This window comes from Stegodyphus dumicola, chromosome X2 (genome assembly GCF_044657685.1).
Source record: "Stegodyphus dumicola isolate Sdum_Otavi_A_Nest chromosome X2, ASM4465768v1".
NCBI lineage: Eukaryota > Metazoa > Arthropoda > Arachnida > Araneae > Eresidae > Stegodyphus > Stegodyphus dumicola.
In genome coordinates this window covers 109,888,443-109,915,477 of record NC_140781.1, presented here as the reverse complement: position 1 = coordinate 109,915,477, position 27,035 = coordinate 109,888,443, and the positions used below count along the sequence as shown (strand labels likewise).

The window sequence follows — 27,035 nt, the reverse complement described above, 5'->3', positions numbered from 1 at the left end:
AGAATCTTGTTTCTCGGAATTGTCCCGCGTAGCCACGTGCGTCCTTAGAAGTGATAGCCTCTTAAGGTTTGGTACCAAAGGTTCATCAAGAAGCAGAGCACTCTGGCTGGCCTACTGATGTTGATGAGGCCAGTCTGCAAGATGTTGATGAGGCCTGCCTTCCAGAACTTGTTGAAGAAGATCAGTTTGCAACTATATGAGAGCTTGCTAAGGAGTTAGATGTCAATGACATGTCCATTGCTTGCCCTATGCATCACATAAACTTGATGTAAAAGTTCAATCACTAGGTGATGCATGAGCTGACTCAAGCAGATAAGGACAGATGTGTTTGGGCCTGCACTACTCTGCTCAAATATCAATGCACAGACAGAATTCTGAACCGAATCTCTACATGTGATGAAAAGAGAATTTACTTCAACAACACAGGCAGAAAAGGGGGTCTGCACTCAGTGAGCCGTCAGCAGAGTCGCAAAGCACAGTTTGGCCAACAAAAAGATCATGCTTTGTATCTGGTGGGATTTACATAGTATCCACAAAAAATAGCTGGAAAAAGGTAAAACCCTTGACAGTACGGGCATGCAGCAAGATGCTAGTCTGTGTTGACCCTGCCAGAGGAAAAATGCTGAACTGAGTTTCGCTGCAAAAAGGTAATGCTCCATCAAGATAACACAAGACCACATGTGTCTGCATTCACCAGATGGATTCTACGGACTCAAACGGGATCTTTTGCCACACCCACCATATAGCCTTGACATGACTCCTTTGGACTGCTACCTTTTTTCACTTCTGCAGCTACATCTTGCAAGTGTTTTCTTCCATTCTGCACAGGACATCTGAAATGAGGTTGATCTGTGTTTAGACTCACAGCCACCAAGTTTCTGGGCCGAAGAAAAACTACCAAAACCTTAGCAGAAAATTATAGATTACTACCCCCACTAAAGGTACTACTTTCATATTTTTTCATAACTTTATTATGATCTTTTTCTTTTTTGGCACAAAACTTTTGTTACAACCAGATTTATACAAATTTCTTATTTAAACCACTCAAAAAGTAGATATTTATACAAATTACTCAATTAAACCATCGAAAAAGTAAATACGGTTTCTTTTTTAAAAAATCAAATTTGGGGGACTATTCATTGTGCAAACGAAATTCCGGATGTCCCATCAATCACATTTCGGATGTCCCTCACAGGTTTCTGAGCAGATTATGAACAAAGTCGTATCATCTGCCTTATATACAACAGAATTTATCGAAAACAGCATTTGTACTCAGAACAACAGTTTAGAGAAAAATGTGCACACTTGTGTTTATCACAAGGCTGGATCAATGTGTACATCAGCTCTCTGAAAAGCAACAACAGAAGTGAATCAGTACCTGTATTATTTTGCTTTCTCATTCCAAAAATGAAAATTTCTTAAATGAATTAGCTACTGATGAGTATCATTCAGGTGAGGCATAATGGATATTCTACAGAAATGTCAAATATCAAAGGACTGTGTATCAAGTAATGCAGCCTATTCTTCTCGAATCAAGAAAAAAAAAAAAAAAAAAGAGTCTCGCAAAGGTTTTCATGGGTGCGTGGTGGAATATGAAGGGAATAATTCACCGAGATTAGCTACCGCATTACAAAACCATTAATGCTCACATGCACTGCAAACAGCTGGACAAACCAAGCCAGAAACTTACACCTAGGCACCAAGCACTTACCAATTAACAAAGCATTATCTTTCAGCATAAAAACTTAAGACCTCAGGCTGCTTTAGTAGGCTGCTTTAATCTTTCAGAAAAAACTATTCAGCTTTGATTGGCAAGTTCTACTTTTCCTATTCTTCCGCTTTCTTGGACTGCCATCTTTTTTTAACATCAAGAGAATTTCTTTGGCCTTTCAAAACTTCAGATGATGTGCAAGATATAAAAGCAGCATTACGAGATGTTTTTTAATTCTAAACAAGAGAACTTTTACCAATGATGGATTCATCTACTAGGCAGATGGCAAGAAGTCATACTAAATACCAATAATTAATTGAATATGCACATATGTTATATTTTCCTTATTCCCTCTTTTTCTCCCCCCCCAAATGGGCAAACTTTTATATCAATCCTATAAATACTACTCTTCTAACATTTTAAAATAAAAATGAGGAGCTTAGAACACCATGAGCCTGATGAGAGTGTCTAATTAATATATTTATTATAAAGTACAAATACACACTGAAATGATGTTTTAACTATGCTATTTATTTCTGAAGGACAATTACATTACTAAAAAAAGGGGATCACTACAGTTATAAGAAGTGAACAGATTGTTAACAGGTGGAGAACAGAGCTACAGTTTGATAAATTGTATGAAATATGTGGTAAGTAAAATATTTTCTGCAAGAAAAATAAAAATTGCAGTAACGTCTTATTTCTCTCATTTTAAAATGTGCAATTTTTATATATTATGTAGTACTTCGAATATAAACTTTTATTTAATTATTTGAAAGGATTCATCCGTATTTTTTTAACTTTCCTGAATTTCTGGGAAAATATTCCAGTTTTTCCTTGCCCATTTTGGAAGTTATTTACATTTTTCTGACTTTTTTGACTTTTCAGAAGTTTAAAGTTAAGTAAGCATCCCATATAAAAATAACAGAATGGGTATTTTCGTATTAACTGAAATCTGCCCATTCTATAAATAAGTTGCCAATAATGGCATCACCGAATCTTCATTGATAAAACCATACTGATAAATCCAACTAGCATCTACCATTCACCTATAATCCTGGCTAACCTTTGCATATTTAATCTCACTCCATTTGTTATTTCTAGGTCATTTTTCTCCAAATACATAATTATACATCTCTCAAATTTGCCAAGTCCGAAAACAGAAGCTATTTTTTCTATATCTCACTACATTGCTAAGGGTAGTAATGCATTAAATCACATATAAGGTTATACATCACTCACAAAAACAACATGGAATTTAATATTCCTAAGAAGAGATGAATTGTAACAATAAAATATGGAATCTGAATTGAAGAGAGAAAACCAAATTTATGTCTGCCATAAGATATCATTACTATAAATACACATAAGATCATCATTGTTGATTAAAACTTTGAAGGCTAGTTCAAATCCACAGTGATATGACTAAGTTAGACACAAGTGCCAAATGAAACTATATATTGCACAAATTTAAAGGATGAAGTTCCTAAAATTATGTGAATTTATCAACTATATGCCTCACAATAAAACATAATGTTATACTCATTCATACACTTTATTATGTGTATTTATAAAGCTCCTTGAAGATTCCCTAAATAAATAACAACTTTTCTTGTAATCTTAAGACTAACTTTCTGGCATACTGTAATGGCAAAAGTGACGTTCTATATTGAAACAAGATGATAATAATATCCTGATTCATTTAAGCAATAACTGTAAATATGTCAAAGATTAACCAAATCTTCAAATTAAGAAATATACCCCTCCCCCCTTCACACTTTAATTTTCCAGTATAATCTTACATATTTAAATAAAAAGAACTAATTGCAAAAGAACTACACTTTTTTCAGAAAGTTTAGAAGTCCTAAAAAAGGCTAACTTTTTACAACATTTTGACAATATTTCTTTTACTTAATCCATACAAAGAAAGTAATATAAATTTGCAATCATACACACATATATACAGAAGGTTAGACAAAAATATGGAAACACCTCATACAAATGCATGCTTCAACTGAAATGTTTATTCTCACAAAAGCTGTTAGTGGCCATGATATGTTAGCTCACTAACGCCACCTGTACAACATCTCAATATACATTGCAAGTGTCATTCATTATTGAGACAGCGTTCTGTGTAGTTCTGACTGCATCACATTAGAGCTAAGTGAATTCAAACATGGGCGAATTATTGGGGCTTGTATGGTGGGTGCTTTGGTAACTAAGGTAGCTGAAGTATGGTGTTTCAAGGGGCAGAGTATTTAAGATTTTTATTCATATAGGAGAACCAGGAACCACATATGCTAAATCACAGCACAGATGAAAAAGCATGCTGAGTGATCATGACAGACGATCACTGAAGAGGACTGTAATGAAAAATAAGAAGGCTGTAGCTTCAAAAGTGACTCTTGAACTGGAAGTCGCACTCGCCAACCATTAGCACCAAAGCAACATGAAGAGAGCTCCACAAACAGGGAACTTTTGAATGGAGCTGCAATCAAAAAGCCACTCATCAGTGATTAAAATTTATGTTAGAGAACAAAATGGTGCCAGTCATAAAATCTGGATTACAGAGCAATAGAAGACAGTCATTTGGTCAGATGAGTCTTGCTTCCCACAGTTTTCGACTCCTGGGAGAGTTTACATTTGGCAAAAGTCAAAGCATATGATAGAAACTGTTTGCTGCCGAGAGCAAAATATAACAGAGGTTCAGTCACAGTTTGAGAAGCCATACTAATATTCTATGAGGCCCATCATTACTGCCAAAAATTATGCAACCATTCTGGCTGATGACATCCATTCCATGACACAAATTTTGTTCCCCAATCGTGATGTTGTGTTCCAAGACGATAGAGCTCCTGTTGCTTCAGTTCATATCGTCCAAGACTATTTTTCTTAGCACTAACCTGAGCTTTCATATCTACCATCGTCAATAAGTCACCAGATATCAATATTATTGAGGCTTTATGGGCTATTCTGTAAAGAAATCTGCGTAAGCGCATTCACTGGCATCCTTAACTGAACTTGCCAGCGTTTTATAGGAAGGATGGTACAACACTCCCTGACAAACCATACATGACTTCTATTTATCCATTCTGAGAAAACTGCAAGCTGTTTTGCATGTCAACAGTTTTCCAAAAACATATTAGTCACAGAAATGCTTTTTTATTTCAGTGTTTCCATATTTTTGTCCAACCCCTATATATATAAACTTAAAACATCTAAAGTTAAAATTAAATTGGAATCAAAGCAAGGCAATTCCTGAACAATATTAATAATTGCAACCGTCTATAAGAGGTTTAACACAATATCTAAACATATCAAAATTAAAATAAGTATTCATTAGTAAAATAAACTCGAAAAATAAAAATTTGAAAAGGAAAAATATGCAAACTTATAAAGGTATAAAAATTAGTCTCCTTTTACTGAAACCACAAATTGGAACTCATCAGTGAAAATCAAATTAAAGCTCCATAAAATTCGATTAATATGTTTCGAAAACATGTTTTGTTCTCCTGGTTCATTTGAGATCAAAAACCAAAAAAAGACGCAAATAAATTTTCAATTAAGGCATTAAAATTCGTATAGAACTGAAAAATTGAATCTCAAATGTATCCAAAATTTTTCCTACATGCTTTCGAAATACTTCAAAAAAAGAATAAAACATTACATGTGGCGAATTGACTACTAAAAAAACCCATATAACTTTACATTATGCAAATTGACCATTCAAAAGAACAAATTGGTTTAAAAACACTATATGTAAACAAATATACTTTAAATCAAACTGTTATTTAAACAACACTCAATAATTATGTGTCATAATCGATTATGCTAAACTTTTAATACCAAGAAAACGAAAAACTTTTCATTACAGACTTCTGTAAATAATAGAATCTAATCTGAGCCTTAAAAAACTAAAAACCTATTTGAAACAAAAATTGGAAAAAAAAACGCAAACTTGCTGAATTCTTAAGACCTTAACGTAAACTTACTGAATTCTTAAGATGACCAAACTGTGTTCCTTGCAAAAGAAGGTTAAATTCAGGGTTATTCTCAAAAAGCAAAAATTTTGTAGTTCTTGAAAAAAGTATGTGATAAGGCTCAAAGTGTCCAATAGCAGAACTACGTATTCTAACATGTGTTCAAAATATCCTATCCTGTTAAATTTAGTGTGGGGGTGGCAAACATTGGGCACAGTCTGCAAAAATTATTACAAATGAACAAGGTGATCATCATCTCCAAAACTGCAGCATAAGAAACTTCTAAAAGATGCTGTCCTCTGAAAAATCTTAAAACACGAAAACAGAACTGGCTCAAAGTAGAGGAAAAGGAAAAACATAGGTTATAAAAGATAAAAGTCTTCATGTAATCAGGGTACAATACATCTTTGAAACTAGAAGCCCCATTTCTTAGTAAAAGCTAGATTTGCCAGTTATTAAATATACAAAATAGTAGAAAGATGGTATAAATAATATCTAAAAGGGAAAGAAACAAGATCTTTGTACAGTACAAAGTCCGAGATCCGGACTTGTTGGGACTTCGATGATTCCAGGTTTGGGATTTTCCGGATATTAGATCATCAATTTAACTCTAGTACGATGACATGTAGAAATTATAAAATTAAAAATATGAAATTGTGATTTATGAGATAATGAAGTATTTATGATCTAAAAGGTATCAAAATTTACAAAAAAAAAAAAAGCTTAATATTTATTTTTTTACTTTATTAAACATTTCTTTGAATGTAAATTGCTTAAGTTGCTTTGTTTTTTGTGCTAATACTTTCTGTTCAATTCTACAGACAGACAGAATTTCTTGTTCAGTTACAAAGTTCACTGTTCAAGTCCTGTAGTTGCTCTGTCCAGAATTTTGACTATCTAGTCGATCAAAATTTTTTCGCTTTCAATAACCTGTCTGTCACTTTCTTCACTATTGCGAGTGGTATTTTCTGGATCTAGAACCAACCATACTACAGATTTCGCCGCCTGTTAATTGATTGATGATTGGAATATTGTGATCACAATGAAAAACTTTGTTATACCATCTTCATTTGTTATCACTTTTTCACACTTCTTTACTAAGTCCATTAACTGGAAATTTTCACCTGTGGTTTGCAATATCTGAAAGCCTTCAAATTTGTGGTTATCATCTTCATTATCCTCACCATGAAATATGGTACCTGGTCATAAATTATGCCAAGCACTTTTAATATATCTGGATCACATCTTTCCATGATCTTGCGATGCAGCAGATTTTATGATAATATCTTTCAAAAATTCTAGAAACGTCTTGCCAATATTCAAGAAATTTAACGTGGATTTTGCTTAATACTTGCACAATACTTGCTTCTGAGTGCTACCTTTTTTTTTCCAGTGTATATTTAAGATTATATGACATACTTCTAAGATGCTATATATTCACAATACATAACATCCTAATACAATTATGTAAAATACATACAAAACTTTAGCTACAATATGAAATTATATTTACCACATAGCTTATCCTGATAGTTTTCTAGAATTCTCAGCAGTGTTAAAAAAGACTCTTCTATGGTTTGGAACAGCTAAAAAAGTCATAAAGTTACACCAACAAAAAATCATTCATTTGAATTTTTTAAAAGTTCAAAAAATAGATTGTCACTAAATTTAAAACAATAATAAAATAATCTATAAAACATCATGTATTTTTCTACATCCAATATACATCCATTTCTACATCCCATATATTTTTCACATATTTTGGGCTTCTTTTGATTATTTAGCATATCTATTTTTTAAAAATTTGACATTTTCTCAGTAAACAGCATGGAAGTAGTTAGACTTTACTAAATATAAAAATTAAAAAGAAAACTGAGTTAATAGATGGACTATTGGTATGTAACAGAACTGAAGAGTGGTTTAAACAAAATGATAAACTCTGTTATTCATCACATAAAATCAAAATGTGATACTTTCATATTATCCCATCAACTATGAAACAGTGTTCAAGCAATGCAATTAAGCACCAATTATGGATAAGTATGCTGTGAGAATACATTCATAACATCTGTGCTTTCATTTGATGCAGCTTCCGTTAAGTCTTGATACATCACATTGTTTTTAGAAAAAGAATATAAACTATTATTGCTGCCTTTTTTCTCACATTTGGTGGAGGATATTAAAATTTGGGACCTGCTTTCTACAGAACAGCAAGCAGTGGATTATTTTCTAAGTTATGGGATTCTACTATCAAGAAACGTGCACGTTAATGGACACGATAATGGGAAAACTAAATACGGCCGAGAAAACAGTAATAGAAATCTAATTTTATATTTTTCATTAAAAAATATTTATATTTTTGCTCCCCCCCCCAAAAAAAAACTTACAAAAGGGGAAAAAAGCTAAAAAATACATGGTGGTAGGAAAAAGGGCACAAAACTACAGTACAAGTTTCAATACTGGCAATGCATTTAAAAGCACAATACAGCTATCACCAAAACTGCTATGATGCAGTGACCAAAGTCAGCTCTCACACAGATTAGTTCTTATCAACTTGCATAATTATTAATTAATAATTATGCCTTTGTGGTGGACTTCCTTGCAGAGACTGGTTCATTGGAGTATTTACAATACAATGGAGAAAACCTCATGCAGGCAGCTTGCACAGTTCCAAGAAAAACTGCAGTAGTATTTAGTAATTTGCAAATGAGAAAAATTAATATTTACTATTTAGTAACTTATCAGTGCAAGAGTTATGATGGTGAAAATATAACTACTCTGGTATTGCAGTTCTCAGTAACATATGATAGTCTATGATGATAAATAAGTAGTTTAAACAGCTAAAAGTGCACCTTCTTCATTTTATATGGTGTCACGCATATTCTGCTCTCAAAATGGAAAATTTAAAACTACCAGAGCCAATGAAATTTGATAGAAATCTTGCTTCAGACTGGCAAAATGGCTGCAGTCACTCAAAATTTATTATGCAGCCAGTGGATTACATAATAAAGAAAAGAAGGTGAGAGTTAATACTTTTCTTCATGTAATGGTAATTCACACACCTTTGAAATATATAATAAATTTTCTGTAGAAGAGGTAAAGAAATTAAGAGAAAACTAATGAAATATTGTACACCTAATAAATATATTATATATGAATGATATTTATTCTTTACTAGAAATCAAACCATGCAGAAGCCATCCATACATGAGCATGGAACTGACCTTTCAAATACAGTTAAGTGTCCATCCCTTTATCCACCTATTTTTAGGAATGATTAATTACTTAACCAAATTTATTCCTAACTTAACTACTATTAATGCACCATAAAGAGGGTTACTAGGGAAAAATGTTCTCTGACACTCGACTGAAAAACACCAAAAAGTTTTTAAAACATTTAAAGAACTGGTAGTAAAAGCACCTGTACTGAGATTCTATGATGTCAATAAGGATATAACTCTTTCAATAGATGGAAGTTCTGAAGAATTAGGTGCTATTTTACTACAAGAAAATCAAATAACTGCTTGTGCTTCCAGCACTCTAACAAAAAGTCAAAAATTATGCTCAGATATAAAAAGAACTTTTAGATATAACTTTTGGAAGTTCTAAATTTCATATATATGGCAAATGTATTAGAGCTGAAACTGATTATCCACCTTAAGAAAGCGTAACTAAGAAACCCCTTTTTAAGGCACCTCAGAAATTACAAAGAGTGCTGTTAAACTTACAAAAGTTATGATCTAGACCAGTGGTCACTAAACTTCTCTTTTTTGTTATCCAAACCTAAAAACTTCTTTGTTATCCAAAAACTTTCTTGTGCAAAAACTAGTACCTACATAAATTCTAACTTTTTAAGACATTTGAGACACTACAGAAAACAGCTGCTGAAGAGAATATCAGAAGAACAGAACAAGGAGTTAATGCACAGAACACAGATGTAAAAAAATATAATTCCAGATATTCTTAAGGACAAAGTTTAGCAGATTAAATACCAAACTCTGCTAACTCAGAAATAAGGGACAGTAAACAAAGAACCAGAAATGGTAAAGTGATTAGAAGGCTGGCCAAGTACTTAAATTGATTTTAAACTCTTAAAAAAAATTTTGAACTCCAAAAAATGGGGGAAGATGTAGTATTAAGTAATTTATAAATGGCAACATTTAATATTTAGTATCCTAGTAAATGGCAACACTTTTGATGTATGTGGAAACAGAACTGAGTTTGTCTTGCAATCTCTGTAATATATTGTATTTTATACTTATAAATAAATAGTTTAAACAGTTAAAACTGCACTCTCTTTATTTTACAACTGCCTGGGGTGAAATGCAAAACTCTGTGTTCTACATGTAACTTCTAGTAAGGATTGATGTTAAGTCTGTTTAATGAAGTTTTAAGAAGTTCATACTTACAAAAAAGAAAAGTGAATGTTTATGGTCTCATTTTTTTTCATGTCTTCAAACAGTCATTAATAGCATATTAAAAAATCTAGCCTTAATCCACATACTTATTTTGTCAATAGCAAACAGAATTTTCTTTGTCACCAGAAAGACTTAAAAAACATGTTAGCTTGGTATTGAACAGTTTAAAAATGTCTTTTGCACATCTATAGTAATACATATAAAAGAAAAAACAAAAGCAAAATTAACCTTTAATTGTTTATATTTTTTCAAGGAAAAAATTAAAACTAAATAGCATTCTAACCGATTCTTGTGGCACACTTATTTGATTCACTGTCATCTTCCAAATATTTATAGAAAAGAAACTCTGCTGAAGCATAAATATTCCATACACTGCCATGCAGAATTTCAAAGCCCTAAAAATAAATTGAGCTTAAACTAATTAAAAGGATACAATATTCAAAGGAAAAAGGGGAAAACACTTTGAGTCGGCCACTCTGCAAAATTTAAATAATATTTTATATGTTTTCACGTTATGATAGGTTTATATGTAGGAAGCACTGTTTCAACAAATATTTGATAGGAAATTAAGACTTTTTTCTGAAAATTAATGCTCGTCTTTTTCTATCAGTACTACTCTATTGCTCAAATTCTTAATAAATAATCAATTTTTGTGAAACTCATATAAGCAGTTTGCAACTATTTACATTTCAATTTGGCATTCATTTTTAACTGTATGGAAAAAATAACTTCACTTGAAGTTCTAATTTATGTTGGCCTTGGAATTCTCAAATATTCACTAAATAAGTATATCCTTAAGTAATGAAAATTTACATTTTAATAATTTTTCATTTTACTTACATTTTTATTATTTTGAGAAAGCATAAACACTTTTTTTAAAAAAAAAGTCTGTTTCTGCTTTCTCAAAATAATAAAAATATGAATAAATAAATTAATATATTTAAAATATGTGAATATCTTGAATACATTCACATTTTAAATATAGTCAAAGTCCAGAAATCTGCAGAGCTTGGGACCAGAGGTTGTGCGGATTTCAGGACAGAAAAGATAAATCATAATATTCAGACTAAAAGTGCAAAATAAATAAGGCGTATTAGATATATTTAATTAAATTATTATATACATTATTGCAATAACTTATTATATGCGTTAAATTATTATTACATATATAAATTGATTATATTATTCATTGTATTATTATATGTACTCAACATCGAGGTTTGCCGATTTCGCCTCATACAAAGACTTCTGGATTCGAATTCCGGTGTTAGAATCACTGTTGCTATAAAATTTCAACAGCTTTTCTTTATTTTTCTGTATATCATACACAATCGTGTCGCAATTCCATACGATTCAGCTATAAACTAAAGAATAGCACCTGCTTCCATCTTTTGAAGAATTTGCACTTTTTGCATTACCGTCAATGCAACGTGTTTACATTTCTCAACGTTGCAAGCAGTAAAATCATGAGTGCGTTTCTTATCTGTAATTGTATTAAAAAGGGCTGAAATTTAAAATATTCTTAATTTATCCACAAAATATCCAGATTAAAAAAAGACAACACCAAATGATCTCGTGAAATAACAAAGCTCAGAAAATACAACAACATGAATTGTTAACTTGAAAGAAGAATTGAGTGAATCGTCTGCTTTTTTACCTCGATGTAGATTAGAGGGAAAAAAAAACTTTTACAATGATGTCAATAATTTGGTATTTCCGTTATGACTCATTATTATTCAGTAATTATGATGTCATTATACGGTAAGTATTTTTTCTTCGATATTTCGTATTCAATGTTGTGGTTTCCAGAACCTATAAACAGAATGTTTATATTTTGAGAGGCAACACAGATTTCAGGAGTTCACGGATTTTCGATATTTGACTGTATATTCAAGATATCAGAGTAATATTCATTTTTAGAATAGAAATTTCCTTTAAAAATTCAAAGTCATTTACAAATAAAACTTGATGTCATTGTCTGCCACAGATTAACTATTTATCACACATTTTTAAACTTGAAATTCAGCCAATTTAATAACAACAGAAAAATTGTAACACAACATTTTAAAGTAAGCAAGAAAGTGAACTTAGTTGGCATAGATTTTGAACCAAATTCTACTGATTTGAAATGCAATTAAGTATTGGTTCCTCTTTCTCAAAGCAAAAATGTTTTCTAAAGGTGAGAGGAGCAACTAAAAATTCAATGGACTGAGTAAAGCAAAAACAAATAGGAAACTACTTGTTGAGAAAAACAGAAATAAAACAAGGAAATGCTAAGACATTATAATTCCGTAAATATTGGGAAGAAATGGATTGAAATTAATTTAAGTAAAGAAAAGAAATTTTTAAAAATGTGAAAGGCCTCAAAGAAAATCCAATTCAGGAACTGAAGATGCTTTGTAGACAATTTTTACAAAAGTCAAAATTGAGGTTAAAAGACAAATTATTTTTGTAGATGTCAGGTCATTAATGAAACATCATTATATACCGATTTTTAAAGACCCAGAATTTATCTCTTTATGCATTAGCAATTTTATATAATCTTATAAACATATAATCTTATATTACAAAAATGAAGCTTAAAAAGCATACAAAATATTCTTTTTTAAAATTTTCCGACTCTTGCTTTACAGCAGTTTGTTTTCAAACTTAAAAATTTAATTTACAAAATCATCTCTTCAAGACATGAAAAATTAAGTTTCAATTTTATCAGTCAACCAACTACAGAAAATACAGAAACCTTCGAGATGTTAGTCCCCCTTCTGCATCGACGATAGCTTGCACATATCTGGGAAGACTTTCCTCCAGTTTTTGATAGGTGGACATAGGAATTAACTTGATGTGTAACAGAACATAGGATTTGACTTGATGTGTAAAGGTACACTGCACGAAAAAGGCGGGGGACAATTCTATATCTCCTGTTCTACTGGGCTGATTGACGAAATTCAAATTGTGTTTTTTCATGTCTCGAAAACACGACTTAGAATATATATTACATTTATATATAGCATTGTTCTAACATAGGTATTTTGACACAAAATGGGACTCTTTCTCAAATAACATACCAATTTTTTTCCATATTTAAATTCTACAACTCCAATTATGCCTAAATATTAAATTTTTAAAAATTTAGTGCAAAATTTATGGAGAAATTTAAAAATTTGTCTCGGCAAAATTTTTTCAGTTGCGCCAAGAATAACTTACTTCGCAAACTTCTTAATATGTGGCAACCAATTTTCCTTTTCCTTCCATTATGCAAGAGCGGGAAAAAAAAAGTCGCATCATTCCTACCTTTTTACACTGTGCATGAGCAGGAAAAAAGTCACTACGTTCTAATTTCAAATAATTTTAACAAAGTGCCTAAAACCCATTTGGTGTTATTATCGCTTTCAACAAATATGCCAAATTTCAAAATGTGCTAATATATCACGTATATCTTTGGAAATTTTGAATAAAAAAAACTTTAATTTTTTTCAGGTGTGCTTAGAAATATGTCTACTTTAAGATGATGAAAAAATTGTATAGATAATTCAAAATTGTTTTCGAAAAATTTACAAAAATTATTTTAAAAATAAATCATAAAAATGGACGAATGTCATTTGGAATGAACCTTAATTTCGAAATGTGAAAGGAAGAATCAAATAAGTTTAATAAAAAAAAGATATGATAATAAATATATACCAAACTCAATTAACATTGAGGAGCTAAAATTTTAAGGCAAAATTTTTTAAAAACTACTCGTGCGATTTTTACAAAACTTGGCAGTCTGACATAATTTGAGTCGTAGAATCAAAATATGGAAAAAAATTGGCATGTCATTTCAGAAAAAGTCTGATTTTTCTGTTGAAATATCCATACTAGAACAATGCTATATATACATCTCATACATATCCTGAGTCGAGCTTTTGAGACATAAAAAACACAAGTTGAATTTCATCACCTGGCCTACTAGAACAGGAGATATAAAACTGTAACTTTTTTTTTTCTCTCTGCAGTGTACGTCGCTTTCAGTTACACATCAAATTACATCATCTGCCAGATCCACTACATTAGGGGGTGACTGGATAATTTTTTCCAGATAGTATATAAAAAATTACATTCTGTCAATCTAGCCAGCTGGAACAGAAAATATAATACTGACATTTTTCTTTCTGCAAATTGTACATTACATTGCAATATTAAATCTTAAAGCAGAAAATCTGCCATTATGTTAGGTATAAATATAACAATGAATTGCATTAAATTCAACAACAACAAATATTTTCTACTTTGTATGAGTAATGCCACTATATACAGACTGTGAAGTTCATCACTACAACTACTTTCCCCTCTCAAAGAAAGCAAAATGTATGATATTCTTGCCTATGTTAAAATGTTTCATTTTTAATACAGTCCACTACACAACATGCAGAATCAGGCTTCTTGAAATGAGCAGAACAGAAGGGAACAGGCATACAACTCGTATTAAAATTTCTTGAAACAGAGCACTGTATGCATTAACTATGCATATAATGTTACAATTTTACTATACCATCACAAGCAAGCAATTTTGTTTTCACAATTTTACATTAAAACCTGCCACATTCACCACATCCTCCAAAGTAACACCCCTTCAACTCTAATAAATATGAGTTGAAAGCTCACATTTGCTTTAACCCTTTGTGGTGCACTATACTTTAAAGTCGGTATTTCAACAAGAAAATTTGCATGCAGTCTATCTAGGCCTAAAAGAGTATACAGGTAAAATTTTGTAAAAATTGCACTTACCGTTTCAATTCTGTGGGTGTTCCATGATGTGGAACACTGCGCCGCCAGAGCTCTTAAAAGTCCGACTAAGCGAGCATTTCAGTGAAGCACGGAAATGAGCAGAAGCTTATGTATAGTAATGAAAAAACACTGTATGCTTTATATATGGTTTTCTGCATATACACAACTTTCTTGAATATATGTATGTAGATAAGTCATACAAAAATATTTTAAATTTTTCGATTTCATAGCTTCATGAAATTTTCAAATCATGTCACATCTATTTGATAGAAGCGCAAAACAACTGTGCAGATTTTGAACACAAAACTTGTTTTGTGCGGCTTCTGTTCCGTGCAACAACATGTATAGAATTCCAAGTAAAAACTTTAGGCTGTGTAGAGGGACTTGGGTGAGATGGATTGTCAACCTTCTCATCAAATAAACGAGTTTCATACGACTTATCATCATCGGATTACACAAGTGTTTCAGGAACGTATATCTCAGTATCACTCTATCTTCATGCTCTGATTCAGAATCAGAGGGTAATTCATGAAGCACTTTTAGCGCTTTGGAAAGAGTTAGACCTCTCCGTGCCATTTATGGAAAGTTAATAATAAAAAATTAACTGCAATTAAAATTAATAAAAAAAATTAACTGCAATTAATATTAACAATAAAGAAAAATAAGCTATAAAATATGCATACACAAAAAAATATCTACACATTTATTGTAAATAAACGAGAATGAGACAAAAAAGCGACAGCAAAAAAATTCGCGCAGCTTCCCTAAATAAAGATAACTCAAACTACTCATAAAATTCCCACCTGAAAACTACTCACAAAAATTTCAACATGCCCATATTAGAGCTTTCACAACACAAATCACACCTCACTCCTCAAACTGCTTTGTTTGAATTTCATTCCTCTCCAAAACAACGTAAATAGAAAACATACACAACAGATGTTTTCTCCCGAGACAGATGTTCTGATGCGTAACAGCATGAGATCACTAACAGCGCAGTGTTCCCGCTAATGGAACACCTCATTTTATTCAATGATTCTGTGCATGCTTTTTGTATGAAAAATGTAAAAAATATATATATATAACAAATAATATAGAGTACAACCATCAAAATTATACGGAAATTTTTTTTCAAACAAATTTTCTTGTATCACAAAAAAAATATAGAAATTGACTAGAAAAAACGTGGATTTTAATAACACATCATAAATGAAAATTCTGGGTCTCCTTGTGATATGCTGACATCTAATATTTAAAAAGAGAAGATCGAAGTATATAATAAAGGCATTTTTATACATTTATGGTTGAATTTAACGGTTTCAGAAGCGATAACACTGAGCCACAAAGGGTTAAAGACACAATGTATGCTCATAAATAGCAATTAAGCTAACATAAACTATATATTTATAATATTCCTATTGATCTTGCACTGCTGTAAAAAATGACTACAAGCCACATTTAAGCATTCTGCCCATTTCATTTTCACCTCATTTTGAGACAAGCTAATCCACAATGCAATTTATATATCTTCAAATTTTATCAGAATCCCTTCATGTGTTTTCCTTTCACTCTTTCTTTTATTATTACACTTAAGAGTCTTTAATCCGGACTCGTCGGGACTTCTACGATTACGGATTATCGGTTTTTCTGGATTATAGATCATCAGTTTAAATCTGGTAAGATGGCATATAGAAATTATAAAATTAAAAATATGAAACTGTAATTTATGAAATAAAGAACAATTATGATCTAAAGAGTATCAAAATTCACAAAAAAAAAGCTTAAAATTTATTTGTTTACTTTATTAAACATTTCTTTCAACATGCGCATGCGTAAAGCATACATTACGCATAGTTGAAATTAGAAAATTGCAACCAGAAAACTATTTGATGTGTATTCGTGATATTTATAATGACGAGGAATTTGATTTAAATCATATCAAAGATGGAGTACATCGAGATGAAATACTACATTTAGTAAGGAATTATAAGCCGAATAAAATAAAATCATCTGCCCTGACGATAAGAATAGTGCTGACAGATCAACTTCTAGTTCATTGCATGCCAAGACGTCCTCCCCCCTCCCCCGCAGAGCATCGTGAAATTGATAAACAGATTTCGGAATGGTTAGAAAAACAAAGGATATGCCTTTATCCATTTTTTTTTTTTTTTTTTTTTTTTGCAGCTATTCTACTTTTTGCTTGATGGACATCGAGACATGCTTTCGCTTTGTAGATCCTTCGGCAGCTCCAGAATCAGAACTTCTTTTTGACAAAATCGAAAGTTCAAGCTTACTTTCATAAAATTGCCCTAACAGTCTTCAAAAAATAATAAGCCAGATCCAATTAGAAAAAACAATGCAATCTGCAACATTAACTGAAATAGATAATTAGACAATTTTAGCTTAGCTTATACCGTCCGTTATACATTAAACGCGCATGCGTAAAGGTATTATGCGCATATGTGGACGCATTTTGCGTTTACGCATGCGCAGAAAGTTTATAGCTTTGAGGTCTTGATTATGTACGTCCGGATTAACCTAATGAAGACTTTTGACTGTATTATTATTTTCTGATTGTTTCAATTCATGGAATTCAATGTATTTTTAAATTTTATCTAGTAATCTGAGATTGAAATACGTCACTGATTATTCAGAGAATTTCAAGGCAGAAAGCAATACACCAACATGATTTTTAGCACTAATACATCTGACTTTGTCACATGCACTGTAACTTCATAAAATATTATTAAATCTACAAATAGGTTACTTTACTTGCAAAGCACTCAAAAGCTATTCACCAACAAGGATGCCTTCATGAGAAACTTTTTGTGAAAAAAAGCTCATGTACAGTCAAAAGTCGTTAATCCGGACTCATCGGGACTTCGGCGATTCCGGATTACAGATCATCAGTTTAAATCTGGTAAGATGGCATGCAGAAGTTATAAAATTAAAAATATGAAACCATAATTTATGAAATAAAGAACAATTATGATCTAAAGGGTATCAAAATTTACAAAAAAAAAAAAGCTTAATATTTATTTGTTTACTTTATTAAACATTTCTTTCAATGTAAGTTGTTTCGTTTTTTATGTGATAATACATTATCTTTAATTCTTTAAACAGACATAATTTCTTGTTCAGTTACAAAGTTCCGCTGTTCAAGTTGTCGAGAATACCGACTAATTTGTCAATTGAAATTTTTTCATTTTCAATAACCTCTGTCACTTTCTTCGTTATCGGAAACGAATTATAATGACGAGGAATTTGATTTAAATCATATCAAAGACGGAGTACATCGAGATGAAATACTACATTTAGTAAGGAATTATAAGCCAAATAAAATAAAAACATCTGCCCTGAAGATAAGGATAGTGCTGACAGATCAACTTCCAATTCATTATGCGCCGCAGCATTAAAGGTAAACAAAGTTTAGATAAACAAAGGATATGCCTTTATCCCTTTTTTGCAGCAATTCCACTTTTTGTTTAATGGACTTCGAAACGTACTTTCACTTTGTAGATCCTTTACATATTAGTAAATATATAACAGAAATTCTATTTGACATAATCGAAAGTTCAAGCTTACTTTTATAAAATTGCTCTAACAGTCTGCAAAAAATAATAAGCCGAATCCAATTCGAAGATTAAGGAAAACCACAATCTGCAACATTAACTAAATTAGATAGTTTTAGCTTAGCTTATACCGTCCGTTATACATTAAACGTGCATTCGTAAACGTATTTTGCGCACGCACACACGCATATTCGCAGCCGTCAACGCATGCGCAGAAAGTTTGTAGCTTTGAGGTCCGGATTATGGGTGTCCGAATTAACGACTTTTGACTGTATTATGTTGAAAAACCCCACAGGAGCTTTACATAGCCACCATACTCCACAATCAGAACAAATTACTATTTGTCTGTAGCTTCCGCCACTTGATCAGTAATAAAATATAAGTTCTGAATGCAACTTTTAGAAAATATCCCACTATTTAAAGCAGAAATTAAGTTTTAAGCAAATAAATCATTCTTAATAATGGCCTGAAAATTTCATGTAGATAAGTCAATAAGAACACTGTCAATCTTGCAACAATTTTCATTCTTAATTGGGTTCTTTTCTACTAATGAGATGCCAGTCATAATTGTGGACTATGAAATAGCCTATTAATAAAAGCATCATGTGTACCCATGTAATTATGTTCTTAAAAGCAGGAAGACTAAGCACTGATAGAGTTTCTCACTTGGATTTTCAGTTGCTTTCTGGTTAAGAGCTGGTCTTTTTTGGAAGAAAAAAATTAAGCGTTTGTTAAGTTACGGGGGGCTAGGCAAAGTGGCAACATTAACATAGCACTGTCCCCTACTATCTAGATTCCTATCTAAACAAATTCATGCAGCATTGATTACATGAAAAAAAAAAAAAACATTTTTTTTTTTTTTTTTTTTTTTTTAATGTTAAAGAAATTTGCAGATTTACACAGCCTGTTATAATCTGAAATTAATCTAGTAAATTCTATTTTGCATTTTTGTATTTGTCTTTTGTATTTATTCTGGTTTTAATAAATAGTCATTTTTTTCCCTATGAAACTGTATGTATCATCAGTTAGCCGTAAGTTAGATTTTGGACAAACATTAATGTGGATCCCTGTAACATAAAAGAACCATTAACTGTAATTTCATTATTAAGCTTTCCTTAAATTTTCTCTTACTTCAAGTTTAGCATCCAACTCTGCATCACTAGCAATTATGCAATCATCATCTTTCTTTCCAAGTTTTTTGAAAACAGCTTGCTTTGTTGCCCAATAACGTTCTTGCATCCGATTAAGAGTACAAGATTCTCTGAAGTCATTCATTTCACTTTAGGTAGAAAAATATTTTCTGGAGAAGAAAAAGAGACATTAACTAATATTGAAAAAAGTCAACATTTTTCAACAACCTCAAAATCATTCACAGTATTTCAATGTGATACATGAATTACAAACTTTAATAGTGCCAATGTGTGTTGAAAACTATTGTCCAGTAGTCCTAACCATTATCACTTATAGTTTGCCTTTCATGAGGTTTTTAACTTCTGTTAATCAAAGCTAGTTGATAATCTTAACAAGCACCATAATAATTGAGAAGTAAGTCCAAATTCAGTATTAAATGCAGATTGCAAACTAATCCCAAGTATTATCCATATTTTTATATTCTTTAACCTAACAACGGACGTCTTTTAATTCACACTTTTTAGCTGACCTATACATGATCTTCCTCTTTAAAGGAATGAGATGTTTTTAGTTAAATGCAAATTCACAACATGCATTTTCAATCTTTTTTAGTTCCAAATTTCTACATCCTGGACACTAGTCACATTTCCACTAGTTCACTGCATAAAGTTGCGGACATTTTTTTTAAATTTCAGAAAAGCATTCAAGAGTTAGCTTTTTATAGAAAAGATGGCTTCATGGAAAACTTTTTAATGGAAATTACCTCGAGTTCATATCATACATAGTATGAGTAAAAAAATTTAACATCTTAGTACATTGAGTATACGGACTGCCTTATTCTAATTGACTCAGAATGACATGGAAGAGGTATATCAAAGCCCTAGCCAATTTAGAAAACATTGCAATCAATACGTCTATTTTTTTTAATGATAAAATTTTCAGTACATTATTACAAGACCACATTCGTTTCGATTACTTACAGGTTGTTTCCATAATAAAAAATACATGTGCTATATATGTTTACAAATAAATGTGTAATCAATGGACATACAATTGCAAATGCTGTGTTATGTTTCCTGATTTAACAAATAATTTTATAATTTTTACCACACACACACACACACACACACACATATATATATGTAGTAAAAATTATAATATATATATCATGTTTTAATGCATAGAAGGAATCTGATACTTTTATCAGACAGTGGCTGTAGATAGGCTGAGTGGAAAAACGTGATGGCGCATTTAACACAACTGCACTTGAAGTATCACAATCTTTATTTTTACGCACATCAAATCAACCTTTTTGCAGACAAGATATTTCTAAGGACATTTTTAAAGACGAGATTTTTTTAAATCATATTTGAATACAATAATTTCCATGTATGCAGGTTTTAAAGTATGACGTCATGTTAGATAAGTAAGCATAGCAGCGTCCTGCCAGGAGGAAAGCGTAAGCGAAAGTGGAAAAAGGACGCTGCAACTCAAAGCGAGGGAGTCAAAAAGCTTCAGTTCCAAGTTAAAGTTTTGGTTTACAATTTGGTGATTGGTAAAGAGGTATCTACATTAAGCGTTACGTAACATGAAAAGATCTCGAATTTGGGACAACAGATGAATTTAGGGGGAGAGCATAAAATCTAGAATCGTTAATTTTGAGAGGGCCAATTATTTTTAAAACAGGCAGTGTTATCCCCAAATTTTGATGAACATCTTAAACAGCTTATGATAATATTTGATATATGTGAAAAAGAGAATATAAAATTAAAACAATCTAAGTGTAATTTCGCTAAAGAAAAAATTAATTTTCTAGGATATGAGGTTCAAGCAGGAAAATATCAACCCAGTAATGCAAATATTGATGTTACTAAGAAATTACAACCCCCTAAAAATGTTAAAGAATTGCAAAGATTTTTAGAAAGTATAAATACTATATACCATAAATTTATTCAAAATTGTGCAAAAATTAGAGTTCCTTTAAAAAATTTACTTAAAAAAGAAACTCCTTATAAGTGGACTAATGAATGTCAAATAGCTTTTCAAAATTTAAAAGATGCATTAATTTCAAGACCCTTTCTAACTTTGTTTGATCCAAAATACCCCTATCATGTATTCGTAGATGCATCTAAAGTTGTTGGTGCAGTTTTAAAACAAGAACATCCAGATGACAACCTACATAAAATTGCTTTTCATTCCAGAAAGTTAAGGTCTTATGAGCAAAATTATGCAATAACTGAATTAGAATGTTTAGCAATAACTGATGCTATAGACAAATTTTATTATTATTTACATTATTATTTATAATTTTATTGTACACATTATTATTTACCATTTTATTGTATTATTGTTACTTAATCATTTTATTGTATGTACCAATCATGCTGCTTTAGTCTGGCTTAAAAGGGTGGTGTTGGTGGTGTATTTAATTATGGCAAAGCACACGAGGGCTATCTGCCTAAAGGGAGGGATGCCTTTCGTGGAGGACTTTCTAAGGGAAACTGGCTCGTATACACGTTACACATGGGGAAAACCACGAAAACGCCCATGCAGCCAGCCCGTTCACGGGATTCGAACCTCAGACCGAACTACCAGTGTTCAGCGTCTTTACCGCTCGGCCGCTGGTGGGCCCTGGCTTAAAAGTATCACAGCATAAAGCACGGTCTTTTTTGTATATTATCTAAAGCATAAAATATAACAACTTCAAAAATGCAACATACTTTCTCAGCTGAGTCATAGAGTTTCATTTTTCAATTTTTTATTTTTCGGCTGATTTGCACCTCCTTGTAACATTATACCAGTTCAGTTGCAGCATGATACGGTTTACACATGCAGTGTTACGTTTGCTAAATATTTTCATAAGATAATAATATTGAATTTAAATAAAGTTCAAAAGTTTTTACCCATATTTTACATAAATATGTTCAGCTGGGTTGCAGAATCAACTGCATAAATTCTATTTTTAAAATTTTAAAATTCTAGCAAAATTTTAAAGGTTTTTGTCTTCAGGCTTACATAACTACATTCAAACACCCATCTCTGTAAATCAAAAGTATGCAAAATTAATTTAAAACACAACAATTGGCAGCTACCTGGAAAAAAATGCCTTAGAGGGGCATAAAATATATACTTGCTCTCAAAATTCAAGATTTAACTCTAGACTTTTTTTTTTTTTTTTTTTAAGTCTCAATTTTGTGTTCTTAGGGTCCGTAAATTACAATTCATGCAAAATTCTACAACAATTTAAATTATTTTACATAACACCCCTCAAAAGGTTAAGACAAATTTTTCAAATTCAAGTACCAAAGCAAATTTTAAGTGATAGAAATGCTGCTTCTTCAAAATTTAAGCACTTTCTAAGAAATCATAATGAAAAACAATTATTAACTACTGCTAACAGACATCCCCCCAAAAGTAATGATACAATTGAACACATTAATCAAACAATTATAACTAGGCTAAAATGTAACCTAAATTCTTATCAAGGTAATATAGCATAGACAAAATTATTATTCCAGGTTACTGAAAAATATAATAATGCACCTCATTCTGTAACAAAGTTCCCACCATCATATTTAATGCATGGAAAATTACCTTATGATTCCTTACTTCAAAATCAAGAATTATATCCACCAATTGAAGAAGCTAGGAAAATTGCTCAAAAAAGGTCTGATGATTATCATAATGTAAATAAAGAAAGATACAATACCGATTATAAACCTAGTAATTTTCAAATAGGTGATTTAGTAACATATGAAGAATTTCAATATCCTAATACCCGTAAAGTTTCTCCTCCTTTTTCAGGTCCTTACAAAATTTTAAAACAATATTTTGAAGTTACTTTTGAAATAGATAGGCCTAATCCTCTAACTAAAAAGAAATCAGAAATTATTCATTCAACTGGACTCAGACCTTTTAATCCAGCTAGTGAATTTAAATTAACTGTTAGAAATAGTAGAATTAAATGTCTGTCCAAAATTAATGTATTTTTAATTTTCCAAAATTTTGCATTAAAAAATTTTCCTGTTCATGACATTTTAATATCTGATCAAGACCTTTAAAAAAAAAGAAACCTAATTATGGCAACTCTTAAACCTAATTATGACAAATTATTTTTCACAATTTTGGCCTTTCCTTGTCTGGCTCCTTTCCTTCTTCACAGAGTTTTTCCATTCAAAATTTAGTTGTCATGTGTTGATGTGTAGAAGAAGGAATACAGTACTTTTATCAACTAGTGGCTGTAGACAAGCTGAGTGGAAAGACACTATGGTGCATTTAACACAACTGAGATTGAAGTATCACAATCCTTATTTCTATGCATATCAAATCATCCTTTTGCAGACCAAATATTTTTAAATCATATTTGAATACAATAATTTTCATGTACACTAGTTTTAACCTTTTGAGGCCGGAGCTTTGGTAGCAGTAAAAACCTTGAAAGGATGGGGGAATCTTGAGCCGAATGCTTTCCCCCCTTTAAGAAATCACCTCCTATTTGCAACAAAGATTCTTGTGTGTAGTTTAAGATTCTCAGAGGGGTGCATCGATGTCACAAAAGGAAGGGAAGTGTAGAGATTAGTGACCAGACTTCAAGATGCTTTTCGTCACCGAGGGAAAATTTCATATTACAGTTGTTCCGGATTGAAAATACTGGGAAATGTGTAAGCCTCCGTTTAAGAAAATGCCATTCTTTATATTATAGGACGTTGTTTTCGTTTTTATAAAATTTTGGTTTGAATTTTAAATTACACTGCAAAACTATGTGTCTTTACTAAGTGCTTACAATAATTATTTTTATCATATCTTTATATTAATGTTATGTCAAAAATATATTTCAACTATTTGATTATTTCCTTGGACAATTTAAAATTTAACCAGTCTTCATCTCAATCTTTTTTTTTTTTTTTTTCTCTGTTGAATGTCCTTATAATTTTAATTTGTTTTGGTATATATTATAAAATATAGCTATATCTTTGAACTTTCTTCCATACAGGGAATAATTAAAAAAATAAATGCTTAAAGCTATAGAAATGATTAAAAATTCAAGTTCAGTGGAACTGTTAAAATTATGCTCTATAGGCGTAATGAAATTTTAATTTTACATAATTGTTCAAAATCTGCTTGATAACATACTATTTAAGGAGGCAACTTTCAGCAAATTAGAATATAACAGGTTTAATTAAAAATTATTTTATTTTATTGTAGACTGTTAGTACTGCACTATCCAACTACATAAGTGCTACTAATTAAAATTATTTATTGTTTTTTTCCAAAATTAATGCATAATAAAACAGGCGCTCAAAAACTGTTTGTCAGAATATTTTAGTTTCAAAAATTTGAAAAAAAAAATTATTTAATCATGTACCATTTTATACTGTTTATTGAAAATTAGTAAGTGATATATTTAAAGTATTAATAATAGAAAGAATTAAAAGTATTAATAATAGAAGTCATTAAAAATGTCAAATTATTTAGTACGCAAGCCCATAATTCAAAACGTAAATTCCATTTGTCTTTTTTTTTTCCATTTGTCTAAAACTAAATTCAAACCCTCACTAAGGGAACGTGTTCACTCGGGGATCAAAATTTAGGTAATTTCTTAGCGCAAAGAGTTTTTCAAATTGAAGGGAAAATTCTTTGTTATGTATAGTGTCTGCAAAAACTGTGGGACAAAAGTTACATGATAATTAGTTGTTGTCTTCAATACTGTATTATGTTATTCTATATTATGCTACATAATTTAGCACATTAAGAGAAATTTCCAGATAATTTCAGGTGCCCGGTCAGCAAAATTCTCTCCTATTTGAAATTGTCATCGCCTGTGAATTTTTCTATTTCCTCTATTGTTTAAACCAGTTCATTTCAACTCCAGAATGTCTTTGTAGCAGCTTTGACATCAACCATGGTGGCATATTTTATATGGTTGAATTTAAATTGTACGATATATTAGCGAGTATCTTTACTTGCAGTTACTCAAAAAATCTTCATTGTCAGGTCATGCGAAATCCATACTGACACAGTTGAATTAACTGTTTTTCTCTTTTTCTATTGAAAATTTGGCAGCTATTCATTGGTTTCATTAGCACCTCATTAACACCATTAACTTATGCTATTGTATCGAAACTATTTCATAACTGAGTGCCCAAGGTAGGCCCCCAGGAATTTGTCTTTGAACATAGTTACTGAGATATATGTCTAATGAATGGCAAAAGCATTCAATCATTTAAAAGGTCAAGGTTCAGGAATTCAGATGGAGAACATGTGTTGTCTTAGAACAATGATTTGTACATTATTTGAGAGCTTTTACATCCTGTTTGTATTCTCAGAGCTCAACAGACAGTGAAATTTCACAAATGCTACTCTAATCCATTCTGAACATCTTACTTCAAAATTATTTAACCATGAAATCGAGACATATGGAGGTACCTTTTAAAATAAAAGTACATCTGGAATCTAATGGCTAGAGATGACCTTTCAAAATGATTAACTAGTTTCAGTGTATTTACGATTTCCAGGTTTTAGACTGAAATTTTATAACTACTGTTGTTTCTTTGACACAAAATTTATATTTATGTTCTTGTGATTTGTTTGAATAACAGTACCATCACAGTAAACTTCCATGTGTAAAGGTCACTTCAGCATAAACATATATGGAAATAGAGACGGAACTGTTAAGAATGAACTGATCAGAATGTAAGAAAACCTGCTTGTACATGTATACAAGTACGAGGGAATTTATATTTATTTATGGAAATGTATACTTACATATCCATGTAGTATATATGTCTGCACTGATATAATATGGTGTAAGTGCAGATATGCACATAAAGCGGACAGCATGCGTACCCTTAAATGGGAATAACGTATATACACACATACATGTACACACACAGGCACACATATGCATTTATATATATGTGTTTGCGTGTGGATTTATGCATACATGTATTAAACATACAGATATATGTATGTGTATATATTTCATCATCAAGCTCTTGAAGAAGTTTTCGTATTTCTTCTTCAGTCAGACCTCTTTTCCTTTTCGGCATATTGCTAGAAAAATGTCAAAATAATTCCTTAAAAACTTACGAAAATATGCAATATTCTAAAGCAACACAAGGCTCTGTTTACAATTTGCAAACACAGCTATCGCGAATTCTGCAGCTATGTAGCTACAATAACTAAAAGGGAAAAATTAGGAAAAAAATGGATTCTTAACACAAAGGCCTTTGAAAGAGATAAGTGGTTAAAACCCCAGGGACATCAAATTTGACATTTCACCCTACTCTTTCAGCCCGGAAAATGGGGAAAAAGACATGGCCACTAAAGTGGACAACCCCGTCATTTCAAACAGAGGACTCCATGGCCACAATAATGGCCTCCCATCTTCAAAAGGTTAAAGTATGACGTCATGTTAGATAAGTACGCATAGCAGCAAAGTGTCCAGCCAGGAGGA

General features: G+C 31.3%; 1 protein-coding gene across 1 annotated transcript in view; it reads right to left on the bottom strand.

The window, feature by feature from the left end:
- The window catches only part of ICA69 (islet cell autoantigen 1-like protein), a 135,035-nt gene that overhangs the window by 88,819 nt on the left and 19,181 nt on the right, over positions 1-27,035 (bottom strand). Inside the window, exons 2-3 of the mRNA XM_035363685.2 lie at positions 19,580-19,748; positions 7,205-7,277 (exon numbers count right to left, since the gene is read on the bottom strand). Of these exons, the coding sequence (XP_035219576.2) occupies positions 7,205-7,277; positions 19,580-19,723 (217 nt within the window). The 5' untranslated portion in view covers positions 19,724-19,748. The remainder of the gene's footprint in view (positions 1-7,204; positions 7,278-19,579; positions 19,749-27,035) is intronic.